This window comes from Canis lupus, chromosome 38, assembly GCF_003254725.2.
Source record: "Canis lupus dingo isolate Sandy chromosome 38, ASM325472v2, whole genome shotgun sequence".
NCBI classification, from domain to species: domain Eukaryota; kingdom Metazoa; phylum Chordata; class Mammalia; order Carnivora; family Canidae; genus Canis; species Canis lupus.
The window spans coordinates 23,370,549-23,389,275 of NC_064280.1; the positions used below are offsets into that span (position 1 = coordinate 23,370,549).

Here is an 18,727-nt window from a genome sequence, read left to right on the forward strand (position 1 = left end):
GGAGGATGGGAGGGGGCGGGGGCGGGGCTGGGGGCGTCCCTGGGAGTCTCACACACACTCACACACTCACACACACCCCCAGCCGCCCTTGCGAACCAACTGCCGTCGAGGCCTTGGCATAATTCAGGGTCGTGAATTGTCTCTTTTCCCCTGGTTCTCCCTCCTCTCCTCCGGGGCTCCCGGGGCTCCCGCGGCTCCAGGGGCCCCACATCCCGCCTTGCAGCTTGGGGCGCACCAATCAGCGGCCGCCCCGGGGTTGCTAGGAGACGGGAGGTGGGGCGGGAGGCTCCGCCCACGGGCCCTGGCCCTGCCCCAGCCCAGGGATGCACCCCGGAAGCAGCCCCACCATGCCCTTCCCGCTTCCCGAGCTGGGCTGGGGGAGGCCCCAACCCCGGGGGCGCCGGCCTGGGCACCGGAGTCGTCGGTGGGAGCAGATGTCCCCGCCGTGTCCTTCCAGCCACGACCCACCCTTGCAGAGAAAGCCTCCGGGATCACGATGCAGCCCGAGAGGCAGGGGGTGTGGGGAGGAGGCACCCAGGGCAGGGGTACCCGTGGTGCCAAAGGTGGAGGGAGAGATTTGTCTCCGGGGGGAAAGGCTTGCTTCGCGAGGAGCCAGGGTTCAAAGGGGCGACTGGTAGAAGTAGAAGATGCACCAGATCGGGCCCCTCCCCTTGAAGCGCCCCAAGCCTCCCAACTCCTTGAGACTCCTTGAGTTTTCCTTCCCTGTCCGCATCCCCCCCACACACAGGGAAGACTGGGCCGGGAAAAGGAAACCTATCTGGTGAGGAGTGAGTCCTAAATCCTGAAACCACATCCTGAGAGCAAGGATGGAGAGAGGGGCAAAGCGGAGGGAGAGTCTGTGAGAGGGCACAGCCGGCTCGTAGGTGCCGGGGACCAAGGCAGAGGCGGCGCGTGTGGACGAGGCCTCACAGGCACGCAGCCAGCGTGGATGCGGGTCCCAACAGGTGGAGCCGGACAGACGCACACACGCCCGTGCCTACACATACATGCACAAGGCTTAGGGGCCTGCCGAAGCCTCGCGGACAGGACTCCTAGGAAGGGGCTTTTGGACTTAGGTTGACCCGCTCCCTGTAAGGGGGTTCCCGGAGATGCCCCCTCCCCGACCTCTAAGCAAAGCCAACAGGTGTCGGGACCTGGAAGGCGGAGAGCAAGGCCACAGGGGCCAGACCGGGCCGGGAGCCATGCTCTGGGCTCTTCTCTCTTTTCTGCTTTTCTTTCTCCGGTTTCTATTCCTGTTTCATCTGCCTTCTGGAGCAGATAGTCTTCCTTCTTCATCTCTTCCAGTTTTTCAGGTGTAGCTACTCCCCTTATACCCTGCTGGCCCTGCGCTTCCCCTTCGAGATGGCAGGGACCCCTCCCTCTAGAGAACATCTGCGCCCTGAGCAACTTTGTCCATCGTCCGCTCCCTCCCCAGGCCAGCTAGAGGAACAGATGCCGGCAGGGACGTCTGGCCTGAAATGTCTCTCTCTCTCTCCATTCTCCTTCCTCTCCCCTACGTCCCCGGATAAAATAAGAAACCACCAGCTTCATAAAAGCAGCGTAGACTTTAATACAGGTTGACAGGTGGGGAGAGAGCTAGGACTTGCCTCCCTGGGTGTGCAGAGGAGACGGCTGTCTTACCGGGAGAGGCAGGGAGGGCAGGGCTGTGCGAGCGGCCTGGTGGTAGAACAGGGCCAGGAGCAGGGGTGTGGCCACACAGTGCAGGATGGCCAGGGCTTCCGCCAGGTGCTGCAGCAGGTCCAGGGCCTGTTGGGCCAGGCATGTGGACAGTACCAAGGTCTTGGACCTCACCAGAAAGTCCAACCCCTGAGTCACCCCGTGAGGCCACCAGAAAACAAACCAGGCCCACAGGACATTAACCCAGGGACAGGGCCACCTGCCCAACGTCTTCGTCAGCGCCTTGGCTCCTAACAAACCTAGTGGCAACACGGTGAAGAAGGCAAAACAGGCCAGAACGTGCAAGATCTGCAGAGACCGGTAGCCCTTGCTGAAGGACACGGAGCAGAATCCGCGGGAAGTGTCACTGGCTAGGGTGACCGGCAACCCCAGGAGGACAGCCACGGCCCAGAGGCCCACACTGAGCCTCAGGGTGAGGTATGGGACCCGGCCGGCACACAACTTGGGGCCCAGGCAGGCGTGGCACCCTATCAGCAGAGCCTGGGCCAAGGCCGAGCTGTACCAGACCAGGTGGGCCAGGTGGCACAGGGCTGCGCTCTGGACGCTGTTCAGGCCCGGCGCCAGGATGGGCACCACCACACTGAAGAGAGTGCTGCCCACGGCCAGCTGCACCAGGACGGGCCGGTCGGGGCAGACCTGCCAGTGGAAGAGAGGCCTGAGGAGCGCGAAGAGGACCACTCCCCCAGCGAGGATGCCCAGGGCGCTGGCGACGATGAAGAAGGGCAGCGAGGAGGCGTCCAGGAGGCCACAGGAGCGGCAGGGGGCAGCGGCGTCCATGTCGCTGTAGTTGTAGTTCAGCTCGTAGGACTCATTAAACTCATCCCAAAAGTCGTCCTTGAAGATGAGGTCCGTAGAGGCCTCATCCGCCGCCTGGAGGACAGCCCCAGAGGGGACAGTCAGGTCACCCGCTTACCCCACTGAAGAGCCCCTGGGGAGGAGGGGAGGCTGGCCCGGAGGAGTGGGCGCGGCAGGGTACCGCGGGGCAGCACCGCCAGGGGCCCTGGGAGCCTGAGCGGGAAGAGCGGGGACGGGGCTGGACCAGACTCTGATTGCAGGACAGGCTCGGGGCGTGGGCGCCAGGGGCCTGCGTGGCAGTGGGAGGACCATGACCCGGACCCAAGGCACCAGAGAGAAGGGGAGAGGCACGGCGGTGCGGAGGCCCAGGGGCAGACGGAAGGGGGGGCGCGGCCCCGCACCTACCTGCTGCTGCAGACAGTTCCCCATGGCCCGGGAGCTCAGGGCAGGCCTGGGGCTGCGAGCGTCCTGCCGGTGGCTGCGGCTCCGAGATAAGTGCCGGGGGCTAATGAAGGCCACCAGTTCTGGGCAGGGCCCTGGGACCGGCGGGGGGAGCCGGGCATTCAGGAAGCCTTCGCCCCACGCCCATGGCCTGCCCACGCCTCGGGCCCACGATGGGGCACCAGCCCCGCGCTTCCTGTTTGCGAAGGATTCCTGGGGGGACCTGCCCTCGGGAAAGGAAGAAGGCGGCCAGCGAGAGCGGCTGTTTTCCCCGAAGGTGGAAAGGGAGGCCCCGGGGCCTGGGGGTTTCCAGCAAGGACTGAATCTTCAAGCAGGAGGAAGGAAGGGAGGTCGGGGGTGACTTGTGAGACAGAGATAAGCGCGGTGCTGGGAAGGCGGAGGGAAGGGGCCGCCGGACTCTCACAGAGTCTCCATCCCCTTGAACCGGATCCAAGGAGAGGGAGCTCCAGGGCGACCTGTCTGCGGGAGCGGGTGCGAGCGGGCCTGAGGCCGGCCCTGTGTGTGGCTGTGCGTCGTTTCCACACCCCCCAGGGCCAGGGGTGGGCGGGTGTCCGGGCGGGGGGTGCTGGGGGCAGCCGCGGAGGCTGCATAATGAAGCTCCCCCGGGAGCCCCAGGGTGCAGGGCGAGCATTTTCCCGACCGCGCACAGCACGGGGCCTGCGTGAAGCAGGCTCAGGGGGACCATGGGACAGCACACTTTGACATGGGCCGGCGGCCTGCGGGGTACAGCGCGCTCGCGTGTCCGTTGGGAGACAGAAAGGCCATGGGGCTCTCCGCCCGCCTGGAATCTCAGCCACGCCGCCTCCTTCGGGGCCGGGGCCCTCTGGCTGCGCGGGCCCCGGGCCAACGCCTCTGCTCTTCTGGGGCCCCTTGCCCTCCCTCCCGGTCTCTCTGCTTCTCCGTGATGTCTGCTGTTACTCCCAGAGGTGGGGAGACCCCCGGGGCTTTGGGAAGAGCGGGTGAGGGGACACGGCTTCATGCCCACGAGGCATGGGGCATTGTCCACTCGGTTCACCAAGACACTGTCCCGCCCTTATGCAAGGGTGCACAGGCCGGGACGCACAGACACACGAGGCGCAGCACCCATCATCCAGAGTCCAGCTCCAGGGTCGGTTCAACGTGAGCGAGCGAGCGACACAGTGGCTCTGGGGGGCGGGGGGCTGCCCTGCAGCGGGGTCGGCCGTGTCTCTGCCTCTACCTCCACCTACCCGGGCTCAGCCGGCACAGGGCAGCGGGGCGCGGGCAGGTGCCCCCCACCCCGAACACGCTGGGAAAAGTGAGGACCCGGCCGTAGGGGGTGACCCCCTTCTCTCCCCGAGCGTGGGGGGGGTTCTGTGGTTTCCCAACAGAGATGCCCTTGGGAGAGGGGGCGGCAAGGTGCGCAGCAGGTGCGCGGATGCCAGGCGGGGGCGAGACACGCACACGGCCCACAGGGGCAAGAGCAGCAAGGAGGCAGCCGGACGACACGGATAATCCAGATATATTGAGGGTGGCCCCTCTGAGATTAGCACAGGAGAGTTAGAAAGATTATAAAGATACACGACCCCCTCCCTGCTCCCCCCACAGACAGACGCACACAGCACAACGCCCCGCCCCCGCCCCCGTACAAATATGGCTTCTGTGTAATATGGACAGAGTGGTTCAGCTCAGAGAGGAAAGGTCGTTTTCCCAAAAGCGGGTGCTGGGAGACGGGGAGCCGCCAGGCCGGGGGCCCTTGCTGCCTTACTGCTGTGGGGGGGCCGGGCTGAGGTGGGGGGGCCTGGGGCGCCCAAGGGCCCTCCGCAGCGGCCTGGAGACCCGTGAGGGTGTTACCTGAACTGAGGGGCGGTGGGCGGGCGGGGAGGACGTGCTGGGGGGTGAGCGGCCCTGGGAGGGGGGACAACCTCGTCTCCACGGCAACGAAGGAAGACAAAATCATAGGCAGGGACGGAGGTGGGACAGACTGAGGTGTGGCTCCCCGCCCCGTGCCCCGCCCTGCCGCCCAGGGTGCACCCAAGCCCCGCCGGCCGTCCAGGGGGCACCCAGCCCTGCCATCCAGGGTGTGCAGCCCTGCTGCCCAAGGTGCACCCAAGCCCTGCTGTCCAGGGTGCGCCCAAGCCCTGCCATCCAGGGAGCACCCAGCCCTGCCGCCCACGGTGCACCCAAGCCCTGCTGTTCACGGAGCGCCCAGCCCTGCCGCCCAGGGTGCCTAACCCTGCCATCCAGGGAGCACCCAGCTCTGCCGCCCAGGGCGCGCACTATGGGGAAGGCAGGGACACGGCCCTCCCAGGGTCAGCGCCAGGGACAGGCCTGAGGGGTGCATAGCAAACATTGCAGCACTGACTCTGTGGCTCTGAGCAGAGAAATCGAGGCGGGGCGGATGCTCTGTGTTTTCAGGAGAGACAAGGTGGTCAGCTGAGCAAAACACGTCTGGGGACTGTCTCTTGCACGACGGGCGGGCGGGAGCCACGGCGCAGGGGAGATAGGCAGCCGGGCCGGGACCCCACGCCCCAAGCCCTCCTGTGCCCTTACATCCCCCCGCCCCCCGCAGGCCCAGGCCCTCCCTCTGGTCGCACACACACGTGCACATACACACAGACACCAGCACGGACACGGTACCCACGCACTCACACGGTTCACATTACTCCCCTCGTTTGGGCAGGAAACAGCTCAGCGCAGTGAAGCTCCGTTTAGTATTTTTGTTGTTATGTCTGCCTGGCTGCTGAGGGGTCGGGACGGGGTCGGGACGGGGTCGGGGCACGGGCAGCACGAGACGGGACGAGGGGATGCCGTGCGACGGTGGGGCTGGTGGGAGCCAAGGCCGCTGGAGCTGGAGCTCAGAGGGGCTGCCTGGCTCTGCTCCCCGCCCAGGGCCTGGCTTCCTCCGCTGTGGGGCGCGGGGGTCACGGCCACGTTCCAAGCCCCCCAGCCTTCCCCAGCAGGGCGACCCCGCTCAGGGGCCTGCGTCCTCCCGGGGTGGAAGCCCTGGGCCCCTGCATGGCTGCCCTCCAGCTGCAGGTGGTGCGGCCTCCGGGCCCCGCAGGTGGCAGAAGAGGGGGGACAGGGCGGCGCATAGCTCCAGGTGGGGGGCTAGCAGAGGGGACGCCCCCTCCAGCCTCTGCTCACGACCGCCCCGTTCCCCCACATTCCCCCAGAAGGCCAGGAAGCCGCTCTGTGGTCGAGGCTGGGGGGCCCACGCCGGCCCGGCTCCCGACCTCACCCCTCTGCCCTGGCTCTCCTCCTAACGCTCCAGGGGTTTTTGCTTTCCTCTCCCAGGGCCCCTGCCCCTCCAGCCTGGAGACGGATTTGATTTGGGATTGTTATAAAAATAATAATAACCCAAACGCAGAGAAGCCACGGAAAGGGCTGAGGGCAACCCTCCCTCCCTCCCGCCCTCCTCCCTCCCCATTCCAAACCGAGTACAAAACCGCACCCAAAGCAGACATTCTGTACAGGGGGGTCGGGGGGGCTGGGGAGCAAGCGGGAGGGGCGGCCCAGGGGTCGCTCTGTACAAGTCCAGGTTGGTGATGGCCCCAGCAGTGCCCGCGGGCCCCTGGGGGACGTAGCAGGTGGCTGGGCGCCTCTAGATGAAATATTCCTTCTTGTCGTCCCCGCCCGACTGCCCGCCTTCTGCATTGATGATGGCCGTGTCTGCGTCTGGGGCGTCGTCGGAGCCTTTGGCCTCGTGTGTCAGGTAGGTTCCTGGGGATGCACAAGCACCTCCTGTCACGGCCCGCCCCGGAGGCCCCGCCCCGGAGGCCCCGCCCACCGGGAGGCCCCGCCCCCAGGAGGCCCCGCCCACCGGGAGGCCCCGCCCATCAGGAGCACCGCCCCTCGGAACCCAACCCCTGGGAGGTCTACACCCCTCCGAGGCCCCGCCCCTCGGAAGACCTATCCCCTCGGAGGCCCCGCCCCCAGAAGACCCCGCCCCTCGGAAGCACCGCCCCTCAGAGGCCCCGCCCCTCCGAAGACCCCGCCCCTAGGAGGCCCCGCCCCCAAAAGACCCGGCCCATCGGAAGCACGGCCCCTCGGAACCCCACCCCTGGGAGGCCCCGCCCCTGAGAGGCCCCGCCCCCGAAGACCCCGCCCTCTGGGGGCTGCCCCTCGGAGGCCCCGCCCCTCGGAAGGCCCCGCCCCGCCCACCACACCTGCTCCCGCCCTCCCCCCACGGACCCAATCTGCATCTTGGGGCCAGCATCCATCACCTGGCACACCTCATGGATGAATGAATGACTGCTGCCCTTAATTAGACTCCCAGGTATGAAACAGGGAAAAAAAATCTGTGTATGTGTGCATCTGTGCATGTGTATACACACGTGTACATATGAGTATAGGTGCACCTGTGTTCTGCATGTGCGTACATGCACGTGTGCGTGTCACGTATGTGTAGACGTACCTGTGTATATGTGTACACTTGAGTACATACACGCACGTGTGTGCTCACAGGCATGTGTGTGCACCTGTGTGCATGTCTGCACCTGGGTGTATAAGCATGTATGTGCACCTGTGTATGTGTGTGCATCTGCGTATGTGCACACACGAGGAGTACATGTGCCCAGAGGCGTGTATGTGTCTGTGTGCGCATGTGTGTATGTGTGTATACAGGAAGACAATGAACCCATGATCCTGCCAATGACGGCGTAGTACGTGCGGGGGCACGAGGGCACCGGGCTGGGAGTATATGCATGTGCCTGTGTGTGTACATGTGTGCCTCCCTATGAGCATACATGTACATGTGAGTACGTGCGTGCCCGCGCACACACACCCTAGATGGGCACGGGGAAGCTGCAGGTCAGCCCCTGAGCGGGCCGCTGAGACCCGGGCGAGAGCGTCTGCGAGGAGAGCGGGCAGGCGGCATGCAGGAGAGGAGAGGGCTGGTGGGGACAAGGGGCCAGGCAGGGGATCAAAGGACAAAGAGATGAGAAAGGAAGCGGGGCAGGAAGTGGTGGGACCAAGTGGCCTTGGGGTAGGTCGCCACCTAAGGCAGGAGCCCCCGGAGGCAGAGGGGTGATCGCCAGCGATGGGGCGCAGGGCGGCCTGGGGGGGCCTTCGCGCGGTGCTGGCTCCCGCTGCCTCCCCCACACCCAAGGGCCAACCCGGGCTCCGGGCTCCCCGCGGCCTCTGACCTTTGTGCCGGATCAAGTAGTGGCCGAGGAAGATGAGCAGGATGAGCAGCAGGAAGACGATGAACGCCACGATCCCGCCGATGATGGCGTGGTAGGTGCTGGAGGACGAGGGCACCGGGCTGGGGTCTGCAGGGAGGGGGCACAGTCAGACCTGGGCCGCCCTGTCTTAGGGCGCCTCCGGCCTGGCAGGGACCACGGGGCCGGGGGACACGGGGAGGGCCGGCAGGCGGAGGGCCGGTGTCTGCAAGAGTCATCATTGGAAACAAAACCACGTAGCCGTGAAGAAAAGGGACAATCTGCCTACACTGGGCCCTTTAACCTGTGCCCGCGGCAGTGAAGCTTGGGTCAAAGTTCATCCCTCTGACACCCACGTCGCCTCCCGTCCTTGTACTTTCAGGGCTTGCAGACTACTCCTTCCGGCTCCCCAGGCCCATTTGCCATTCAGAGCTGGCCTCTCCGGGGTGGGGGGTGCCCCAACCTATTCCGTGTCTCCCCGAGACCAGATGGGGGGGCAGTGAAACCCCGATGAAGCCAAGAATCGGGAACCCGGACGGCACCTCACAGAAGGTCGTGCACTGTGGACGCCGGGTAAAGAGCCTTGCTGCTTCTTGGCGGAGGAGTTTGGGGTTCCAACTAAATCTCAGTCCTCCGGGATGCGTCCTCCGGGAGGCCTGGGCTCCAGCTTCACGTAAGCCCCACCATCCAGAGGTTTGTGGGCAACGCAGAGACGCCCTCCATGGGGGTGCCTCCGCCCCCCTCCTACCCACTCTGTGCTTCCTCCCGGAGGAAGCGGAGACATCGGATGAGAGAACCCGCCCCCCACGGCGGCACCTATGGGGGCTGGATGCTCAGAGCGCACGCCGGGCCAGGCGCGCTAAGGACAGCACCAGCCTCGTCGGAGTCCCAAATGTCCGAGGAGACAGTGCCCAGGCCCAGGACACGGTCCCGATGTGTCCAAAATCACATTAGCCGGAGCCGTGACTCTCCCACCCACGGGAGCACTACTGTTTTCCCACAGACTCAGCTCGAGTCCTGATGCCTCACCGACTCCTTATATATTTTGTCGTTCCTACCTTATGTCTCCTCAAGCTTGACTGGGCCAGCTTTTTGGTTCCTTGCCTGTCTACGCCTAATTTGAAAAGAAAACATTTATGTTCTGGTTTTTTTATGCTCCGCTTGGGCGGGAGGGAGAGGGTGAGCCTGGGGGCGCCGTGATACGATGGGGTGGCTGTGAGGGTGTCACATGGAAAGAAGCAGGGGGAGGTCACCCCTGTCCTTCTCCCAGGCTGTAGGTGACACACAGTCCACATTAAAAAAAAAAAAAAAATTCATCCAGGATAATTGTTCCAGGGGCTCTGCAAACGGAAATGCCTTAGAAGAACGCGGCTTCCCGTGGCCCCAATGACCTCTGGGGTCCTTCTCTGTTGGAACTCCGTTTTTATTCCTTCCAGGCGGGTGGGATCAGGACTGCTTAGCAGACTCCTGGAAGGAGGTGCACGACCTCCTCCTACCACCGGGTGTCAGCACTGGAAGGAGATGCGGTCAGACAGGCCTGGGGCACGGGGAGGCGGGCCAGCGGGAGACCAGCTGGCTGACACTGGAGCTCAGTGCGTTGCCGTTGCTGCCGGCACCTTGCAAGAGCTCTGCTGGTGGTGCTGAGGCAGCTCTCACAAGCTGAGGCCTGTCCCCGGAGTCAGAATCACCCCGTCTGCACAAACACCCTGGTCCTGAGGTCTCAGGTCTCTCACCCACGGGAGGCCTGAGTGCCATCAGCTCACCGATCTAATGGACATTTACAATATGGGAGCTGCTGCTGTTCCCCCCGACAATGCATTTTTCTTAATCTGAGCTTGTAAGGTTTTCTGGAAGGACCCCACGGCCACTGGGATCCTCAAAAATTCTGCAAACTCTCCAACAGAGGGACCTCTGGGCCAGCCTGTCTCTGCTCCTGAGTCTGGGTGTTGCAACCACACCGTTGGGAAGAACTTCAGGGAAGAAGCGTCACTAGGGTCTCCAGAAGATATGGGGTCAGAGGAAATGCCCTGAGTGTGTCTCAGCATAGTACGAACGTATCTCTGAGTTCTCCCTGGACCACCGCACTGTGCCCAAGCTCTGCAGACAGGAGGTGACGGCGGCAGCACGTGTCCCGTGGTGGTCACGGGAGAAGCCGCCCTGAGACAGCTCACTGGAAAGGGAGAACCCCGCACCTGCCCTGGAAAGACTCTGGAGCCTCTCCAAACGGCTGGAGTTCTTGCCGCCTGGTGAGTGCGGGGGCGGGAGGACGGCGTCAAGGGACCACCAGAGCCAAGCAAAGGCCGATGACAGCCTGCCACTCTGCTGATGTTTTCCACATCACACATTCCAGAGTGGACCTAGAGCCCAAGGCCCAGGCCCTCCCGTGGTGGGCTCTCGTCCCCTCACTTGTCCCCCAGGCACAGCCAGCGGTGCTCTCAGGAGATGGAGACACAGAGCGTGGGGTGGCCAGAGAGGGCGAGGGGGACGCGGAGGGCTGGGGGGCTCACCGTTCACGTTGAGCGTGTAGTAAGCCTTGTAGCTGCCCATGTTGCTGGTGGCCGTGCAGCCGTAGGTCCCGCTGTCGCTCTTGTTGAGGAAGGGGAAGATCAGGGCGCTCTCCTGGGTCATCTTTAGTGGGGGCACGCTGCCCTCCTTCTCCCACAGGTACTGCTGGGGGCTGTGGAGGTAGAGAAACCACACGTGTTTGGGAGAGAGCCGGCCAGGGGACTGAAGAGAGACAAGAAACAACTGGGCGCAGGAAGTCAAGGATGGTTCAATGCAGGCTCAAGGAGTACAGGGGCACCGCACGAGCTGCTTGGGGGGTGAGCTCTTGGGGTTCAACTTGAGGATGAAGGCCATTTCCTAACTTGTGTCTGATTAGGAGTCGATGGTTCCTACGGGGACCTCAGGGGCAGCCAGGGAGGGTCCCCCTTCTGCTGCTTTGCAGGAGAAACAGTCGGGGGACGGATGGTGCCCAACAGGGTCGGGGAAAGTGAGAGGCTGACGGTAGGGAGCAGAGAAGGAGGCTCTGAGGGAGGACCACGGTCTAAGGTAAGGAGGAGTGTCAGGGCCAGGAGGCAGGTCTTCTTACACGGGATTGCCACGACCCTCACAGTGTAGCAACAGCTTCTGGCCCTCGCGGGGATGTGGGGGGTCTGGCCTGATCTTCGCCGTCGGTGTGTCTGTGGAGAAGCAAATGGTGTCAGTGCAAAAACTGCCACACCATCTAGGAGAGGCCCGCAATCCCGCCACCATCCAGAGGTGCGTTATGGCTTCTTCCCCTAGATGTCTCAAGAGCTTGCGGGGCTGGGGACAGAGACCTCCGCCCACTACCTCTCTCTAGCAAAGTCCACTACTGCTACTCAACATGCGTGGGATTCGAGCTGCAACTTCGTAGAGGTCCGATTTCTGAAGATCTGTCTCGGGTGGGGACCTAAAGGATGTCCCAACGGAGAGCGCAGAAAGGGTCCTTGGCTCACCTGTGCCTACCCCATACCTGGGCCTTAATACGCATTTTTGATAGAACCAGCGAATGGGCACTGGACCATCTACTGAGCTCGCAATCTCTCAATCCTCTCTGCTCCGCCCGGGAGCTTAGCTGGAAGCAACACTTGAGCACAAAGAATCCGTTTGGGTGGCGAGTCCAGAAGCCAAGTAAGAGCTTCCCGACAGCAAGAGAGAGGGGTCATATTTTGGCTGCAAAAAGGCACTGACACAATCTAGATGAGTTCGGTGAAGGAATAATGGCATCTGCCACCGGTGCCAAAGGGCTGCTCGGAGGCTCGGTCCAGATGGCCGCGTGGAACAATACAACCAGATGCCGGTTTAGAACAACAGATAAAGAGGCCGAGCTTCCCCTCAGGACAGAGCCAACCTTAACAGCCAGCTAATGAACGTGTTTCTGTCAGATGAAACGGGACGAAGAGAATCAGGCCAGGTGAGCATACGGGTGTCTCAGGGCCCCTCGGCCGTGTGAACCTCCAGCACGGCGCCTGGAGAACAGCATCTGTTGACTGACTGCTGATCGCAGTGGGGCCTAGAGAGTCCGTGCAGGTGGTCTGCTCCCAGACGGAGAAGTCCACGGGGTTCGGGCCCAGGGCCAGACACCCCACGCTCATAACCAGTGAGCAGCGAAACACCTCACAGCGACGCAGGACTCTGAAGTCTGCAAAGTTCTTTCATAGGTGTCTCTCCCTTGGCCCTCAAGCTAACTCCAGGAGGAGACGGCAAGCCTTGGGGGGAGAGGCCCCGCTGGTCAGCGGTGTCCCCGCAGCTGGGATTGCGTCGCCCGCCTCCACTTGAGAGTCGTCAAGTGGGCGGTGACCCCGCCCCACGCCCGCCTCCCCTTCAGGTGTCAGCCGCGGGCCAGTGACTGATTTAGGGAGCGCCAGGGTGGCTCCTGGGTCTCTATAAAGAAGACTAAGTGCTCGAGTTATTTTAGGGAAAGGCCCAGCCTCCAGGTCAGTTAGGACAAGAAATGCACTAGTTGACAACTCCCTACCTTCTCTCCCTTTGTACTTTCTTTTCTTTCTTTTTTTTTTTTTTGGCTCCCCCTCTCAGGAAATTTACAGATTTCTGTAGGTGAGGCTGAAATTTTCCAGGGCAGATCCCACAGAGTGACCAGGACCCCTGGAAGGGCTCCGAGGAGTGGCCGCGACGGTGGCCGTTTCCGGTGAGAACCCCCAGGACGCTCGCAAAGGCCTGCAGGGAGAAGCTGGGATCCTCACAGCACGGCGGTCGGTCCAGCAGGACGCCGTGCCCACGGCCACGTCCCCCTTCTCGTGGAGCACACGGAGAGCCGAGCGCGCGGGTCAAGCCACTTTCCCAACCTCAAGCAGCCCGTGAGGGGCGGGGGCAGGGGCGAGGGCGGCACCTGCACCTCCTGACTCCTGGCGTCTCCAGCCACCCAACGGTTGACCATCTAGCGGCGTGACCCTGGCCCAGCTCAGGCCTTGGTAAACTTGCCCCGGGGCCAAACCCTGCCAGCTTCGTGTTGTTGTAAATAAAGTTTTATTGGAACACAGCCACGCCAGCTCGTCCACACACCCTTGACGGCTATCTTCCGGCCGCAAGAGCAGAGTTAGGTAGTTCAGAGACCACGTGACCCCCCAAAGCCTGAAGAATGTGCCCTCGGGCCCCTCAGGGGAAGGCTCCTGAGCCTCGGGTCCAGGGCCGTCACCCCCCGTTTCATGGCTTGTCTGCCTCACGGATGGACGGGGACTCCCCCCCCCCCCGCCCCATCTCATACCTGATTCTTCTTCACCCCCAAGCCCACGACCTACATAGAACTTCGATGCGTTGAGAGGTGGATCTGTCGGCCCCCTTTAGAGATTCGTGGTTCACAGAGCATACGATGTCCGCCCCGTCGTCCTCCCGGGAGACCTGGAACGTCACTGAGCTGCTCACGGTGAAGGTCTTACCGTTGGGATCTTCCTGAACGCGGGTCGGTTCTCCTGGAGCGCAGAACAGACGCTTGCACGCGCATACACACGGACACGCAGTGAGCCCGGACGTGCAGGTACAGCGCGGGCCCCACGGCACACGTCACACGGCCGGTTGCAACTCAGGCAAACTTAGAAAGTCACAAAGCGGTAAGCCCTCCCGTGCACTCACACGAGCGTGCACACGGTATCTGCCCTCCTTCTGCACCATGCTGATGTGCACGGACGCGGACATGCAGACACGGGGCCCACTCTCCTCCCTGTCCCCCGGCTGCCACCTCGCACGGGCCCTAAAGCGGAGGGAGCTTACCGTGGAGCTCCTGGTCGCCCTTCCGCCAGGTGAGCTGGGCTGCAGGTTTGCTCCCAGAAGACTGACAGCTCAGGGTGGTTGTCTCCTTTTCCCGTAATGATGACTTGTAGCCAGTGATGATGGGCTTCTGCGGGATGCCTGCCATGGAGGGGGGATGGCCGAGATAGAAGGAGAGGCGCCATGAGGTGACCTCGGCCCTCCCTGCAGAGATGGCCTCTCTGGGGGTCAGGATGCCAGCTGCCTGCTTTGCTTCAGAATGAGTAGAAGCCTAGAGGGATCCTCTTTCTCTTAGGTCTGCTCCCTAAAGACGGCAGGGAAGGTCCAACACACAACCTGACGCCCCACCGCACAACTGGCTGAAGAACTGGCATGAAGCCCAGGGGAGCAAAGAAAGAAACCAAAACGTGGGACCCGGGGAAGAGCACAAAGCAGCTGCGGGCCTTGCACATCAGACTCGGATGCTGCAAGCACTTGTCGCGTTTCCCTCGCCATCCTGGGGGCTCCGTGGAAGAGACATGGGCATCCGTCTGTTCCAGGTTAGGAAATTCGGGCTCAGAGAGAGTAAGAGATTCCTCCCAGAGCAAACGGTAAGGAGAGGAGAGAGGATTGGAACCCAGGGCTCTTTGCATGTCATTCTAGCTCAAAGGAAGCACAGACCCAAGTTTTCCAAAAGGCCTGGAGCCTCGCCGGGCCCCTGGCTGCCCCAGGGGCTCACCCAGGAGCAGGGTTTGCATGGAAGCACACCGTGGAGCCCCCCTGGGGCCGGGGAGCCTCACCAAGCACAGTGACGAGGGACTTGGCGGTCCTCACGGGCATGGTGAAGATGGAACAGGTGTACTCGCCCTCGTCCGCCAGGGCCACGTTGCTGATGCTGATGCTGAGCTCGTGGGGGGTAGATCTGACCAGCTGGATCCGATTGTCGCGGAGGGCTGGGGACATCGGGAGAACAGGAAGCAGGGCTTTGACGGGCACTCTTCACATTCACCTTCCCGCCCCAGGCTGGCGTCTTTGGGAGAAGGGTGCTAGCGTGCATTGGGGCAGGGGCGACTGCTCCTGAGTTGGAGCGCTCTTTACGTGGTCACTCTCCCGAGCCCTTGGGCACAGCAGCCTCGGAACACTCAGAAAAGTAGGCTTGAGTCTTGCAGGGCAACACTGACACCAGGTAAATCTTGGGGCTCCTTTGGGGTGTCGCCCTCGGGGGACCCTGTGGGACCGTGCATGGCTCCGGTCAGAGCTGTGACACCGCGGTTTCTCCGGAGCCAGCAAGGAGCCCCTGGCTTGCCTTCCCCGGGCCCAGCCTCCCAACCACGGGCTCTGGATCCCGGGCCCCGGCCCACGGCTCCCCTGGAGCGAGGACACCTGGGACACTACCTCTCTTCTCTCCAAAGTAGAGAGTCTGCTGGGCAGGGTTAGACCACTGCAGAGACGAGTCCTCGTGATCTTTCACTTGGCACTTGAGCACCACGGTGCCACCGGCCACCACCGTCTCATCAGACGTCCAGGGCTGGCTATCTGCAGGAGTATGAGAGGGTTAGCTTCCCGAGGACGCCCTGGCCCCTCCTCCCGCTTCTGGGCCACTCTGCGCCTCATCTACCCCAGACCATCCAAGGCCCGGGTGTCTGCGTTCTCCTAAGGCGTCGTGGGGGAGGGAACAGAGGTGGCGGGGACCAGGGACGGGGACACAGACCTTCTCGCCTCTCGCTTGGAACACACAGAAGAACAGTGGCTTGCTGCATGTTTGCTGAGTGAACTGACGGGGCCACCAGCCCCGAGAGGAATAAAGGCGCCCAGCTCTGCACAGAGCCCTGCACACGCATCTTCCCTGATGCCGTTCACTCTGAAAGCACGCACACGCATCTGTCCCTCTACGCGCTGCCTCCCTGCCTCCGCCCCCTGGGAAGAGCACGGACAGGAGAGGCGCTCGAGGCTGAAAATCCCCAAACTTAAGGTGAGCAGAAGGCCAAGCCCGCCTTGGGCCCCACGTTCGTTTACGTAAGAGGTAGCTGATAAAACTGTAGAACAAGCAACACAAAAGATTTAAAAAGAAAAGAAAGAAAAGCTGAAACATTTTGGCACAGACTTTTCAGTTCCTCCCACAATAGCTTCCCTTCATCGTCAGCTCACATTCTTTCGGTACCAGGACAACCGGCCTCTCAACACACAAACTCAAATCACCCCCCTCGTGCTATATTTGAGAGTAAGGGATTAAGGGTTTTTTTTCCCCCTTCTATGTGATAGAACAGACCTTCTCGCCCCTCTCTCCTTAGTCAAATTAAACACCGAGGACAAATAAGACACCGTGCGGATGCGGCATCTGACTCCCCGATGTGCCTTCCCGCTGGCCTGGCCGGGAGCCCCTCACCCAGCATGGCTCCGTGTCCCCCACGGCATGGATCCTGCTCCCAGTGCTGATTCCCTCATCTCCAGGACTGACTTTCTGGGACCCCAGAGAGAGCAGCGACCTCCATAGGACTCAAGCAACCCGACCTCCCCGCTCTGATTTCTGAAGCATCCGCAGCCTCTCTTCTGGGGTGCTAAACTAGTTAAGCAGCATTCTTCTTCTCTCCATAGGAAGCCAAGAAGCCTACTTCCTACATTCCCTGAGTGATTTTAAAGGCTCCGCATTCTCCCTATGGCCCTGGCCTTCCCGCGGCCCCGTTACTCCTCTCCTTCTCGGTCACCGGAGCTCCATTTCCAAGAAATGCATGACGAACGCTCCTAGCAGAGAAGGGGCCTTGAGGAGAGAAGAGGGTGGCTGTCTCCACACTGGAGCCCAGAGTCTGGCCGCTGGTGCTGGTGCTCAGAATCGTAACAGAACTGACAGGGGATCTTCGGGATCGTGGAATCCAATCCCCTCGTCTTACGGATACAGACAATGAGGCCATGGAGGTGGAGTGATTGCCTAGGCATCGATCGGTGACTCCAGGGAGGACTACACCTCTATTCTTCAACTCTCAACGCAGTGGCCTATTCATGGGGATGCTCCTCAAGTGCAGTCTAACTTGAAAATGTAAACTATGATTTTTAAGAGCCAGGGACTGCGCTGCCTGAGTAAACTGGGGCGTGATTTATCCCTTAAGCATCTGAACAAAAGGTTCGGGGAAACCTTTCATCCACTGCTAGCCACATACCAAGTTTTGACGGGTAATCCTGTTAACCCTGGGTCCCTTTGAAGAACTCTATGTCGATTGTGCCTTCTAGGCACCTCCTTATTCCGAGTTAATACACTTGTAGCTGGAATCATTTTATTTTGGAGGAAAGGTGTAGAGGGTCCAGAGGTCTGTGTACTGGAGCAGGGGAAGAGGTGTAGGTGTGAGAGAAGTCGGTGGTGTGGAGCTAGAACTAAAATGTTGGATGGAGCTGTGCGGTAATGAGGGGAGTGAGAACACAGGGCAGAGGCAACATGAGCGGGAGATGATGTGAGGATGGTTGAGGGAACCGAGGGACATTGAGATGAGGGGCCTGGATTCTCACCTTGACTGGCCAGCATGTCAGGGCTGCTCCAGACTGTGGAGCTGATGGCCTCGCCGAGTGGGGCCAGAGTTCCCAGCTCCAAATCCTGCTCCTGCCAGTAGCCTGGGGAGAGAATCTCCATCAAGGATGAGCCCTACATACTTGCTGCCACGGCCTGGGATACTCTGGTTGTCAGGGGTGGGGGTGGGGAGAGGACAGGCCCTGGATGAAAAGCAGGTTCTCCAGGTACCTAAGACAAGGTGGGTTACTCGCCAAGGGGAGACGTTCGCTAGAGTCCTCAAAAAGGAAGTGAGCTCTTCCTCCCAAGGGGGGGCTATGAAAGGAGGATGCTAACTTATCTTTTCTTTAACCAGTCAGCCACACAATGTCAGAGCCAGAAGAGATCTTAAAGATCCTCTGGTCCAGTTCTCCCACTTTGCAGATGGGGACCATGGAGCCTAGAAAGGTTCAACGTCACTTGGTGAAGGTCCTTCCAGAAAATGAAAGATAAGCACAAAGATTTTTCATTCCTTATCCAGGACTCTTTCAGGTACTCGGTCCTGTCTACTAACACGACAACAGATGTAGCCATCGGGAAACACGCTTACTCTTCCTCCTTTGAATAGACCCGTGAAACACACACACACACACACACACACACACACACACACACGCTGGTTCCTGTTGTGCAGCGTGGGAGCAGAGAGCAGGGACTTGCCCAAGGTCATGCACACAGGAGAACAAAGACTGGGAATCAAAGGCCCGATCCCGAGTCCAGAGCTCCCTGACTTTCCCGCCAAGGCCCCGGGCGCTGCAGGCAGGGGTGGGGGAGGGAGTAGGGGGTGGGGGAGGGAGCAGGGGGTAGGGGAGGGGTGCAAGGTGCCATCTGCCAGCGGTCGCGGCCTGGGCTGCCCCGCCTGCCCCCGGCCCCCGGCCTTCCCTGGCCGTGCTCCCCGCCCCCCCGCCCCCCGCCGGGCCCCCGCGCCCCCCGAACCCGCGGACGGACAGAAAAGCCCGCCTGGCGAAGCCGCCGAGGCTCCCGCCGCAAGCCCCGGAGCAGCCAATCAGCGGCGCAGCGCTCCGTGACGTCATCGGCTGCTGGGCAGAGTCCGCAGCGGCGGCGCGTCCCGGGCCGGGAGTCGCGTGAACTCGGCGGGCGCGGCGGGACCCGGGGAGGCCGGCGGGGCGAGCGCAGCCTGAGCAGGGCCCGGAGACCGGGGACGGGACCCCGGGGCACCGCAGAGCCGGGAGGAAGGGGGCAGGGGGCAGGGGGAGAGGGGGAGAGCGGGGGCGGGGGGGAGAGCAGGGGAGGGGAGGGGAGAGCGCAGCCTGAGCAGGGCCCGGAGACAGGGGACGGGACCCCGGGGCACCGCAGAGCCAGAGCCGGGAGGAAGGGGGCAGGGGGAGAGGGGGAGAGCGGGGGCGGGGGGGGGGGAAGAGCAGGAGAG

The 18,727-nt window shown here is 62.3% G+C and overlaps 2 protein-coding genes across 4 annotated transcripts in view; both read right to left on the reverse strand.

Annotated features, from left to right (window-relative positions):
• Positions 1-1,546: 1,546 nt before the first annotated feature.
• ACKR1 (atypical chemokine receptor 1 (Duffy blood group)) lies at positions 1,547-3,492 on the reverse strand. The gene is made up of 2 exons (XM_025420708.3): positions 2,899-3,492; positions 1,547-2,568 (listed from the first exon to the last, which is right to left on the reverse strand). The coding sequence occupies exons 1-2, from the start codon at positions 2,920-2,922 to the stop codon at positions 1,597-1,599; spliced, it is 996 nt and encodes a 331-aa protein (XP_025276493.3). The 5' UTR covers positions 2,923-3,492; the 3' UTR covers positions 1,547-1,596.
• A 922-nt stretch (positions 3,493-4,414) lies between these two features.
• The window catches only part of CADM3 (cell adhesion molecule 3), a 31,457-nt gene continuing 17,144 nt past the window's right edge, over positions 4,415-18,727 (reverse strand). For 2 of the 3 annotated variants that reach the window (XM_025420707.3, XM_025420706.3), the window contains exons 2-9: positions 15,198-15,338; positions 14,603-14,755; positions 13,827-13,964; positions 13,358-13,528; positions 11,167-11,257; positions 10,583-10,752; positions 8,061-8,186; positions 4,415-6,636 (exon numbers count right to left, since the gene is read on the reverse strand). In XM_025420707.3, the coding sequence (XP_025276492.1) occupies positions 6,518-6,636; positions 8,061-8,186; positions 10,583-10,752; positions 11,167-11,257; positions 13,358-13,528; positions 13,827-13,964; positions 14,603-14,755; positions 15,198-15,338 (1,109 nt within the window). In that variant the 3' untranslated portion in view covers positions 4,415-6,517. Of the gene's footprint in view, positions 6,637-8,060; positions 8,187-10,582; positions 10,753-11,166; positions 11,258-13,357; positions 13,529-13,826; positions 13,965-14,602; positions 14,756-15,197; positions 15,339-17,300; positions 17,403-18,727 lie in introns of all 3 variants that reach the window. The other variant, XM_025420704.3, reaches the window with a different exon arrangement.

Coding starts and splice junctions, on each gene's coding strand:
- ACKR1 (XM_025420708.3), bottom strand. CDS start 2,922: ATGGGGAACTGTCTGCAGCAGCAG. Junction 2,569..2,898: donor GGAACTGTCTGCAGCAGCAG/GTAGGTGCGGGG, acceptor GCTGTCCTCCAG/GCGGCGGATGAGGCCTCTAC.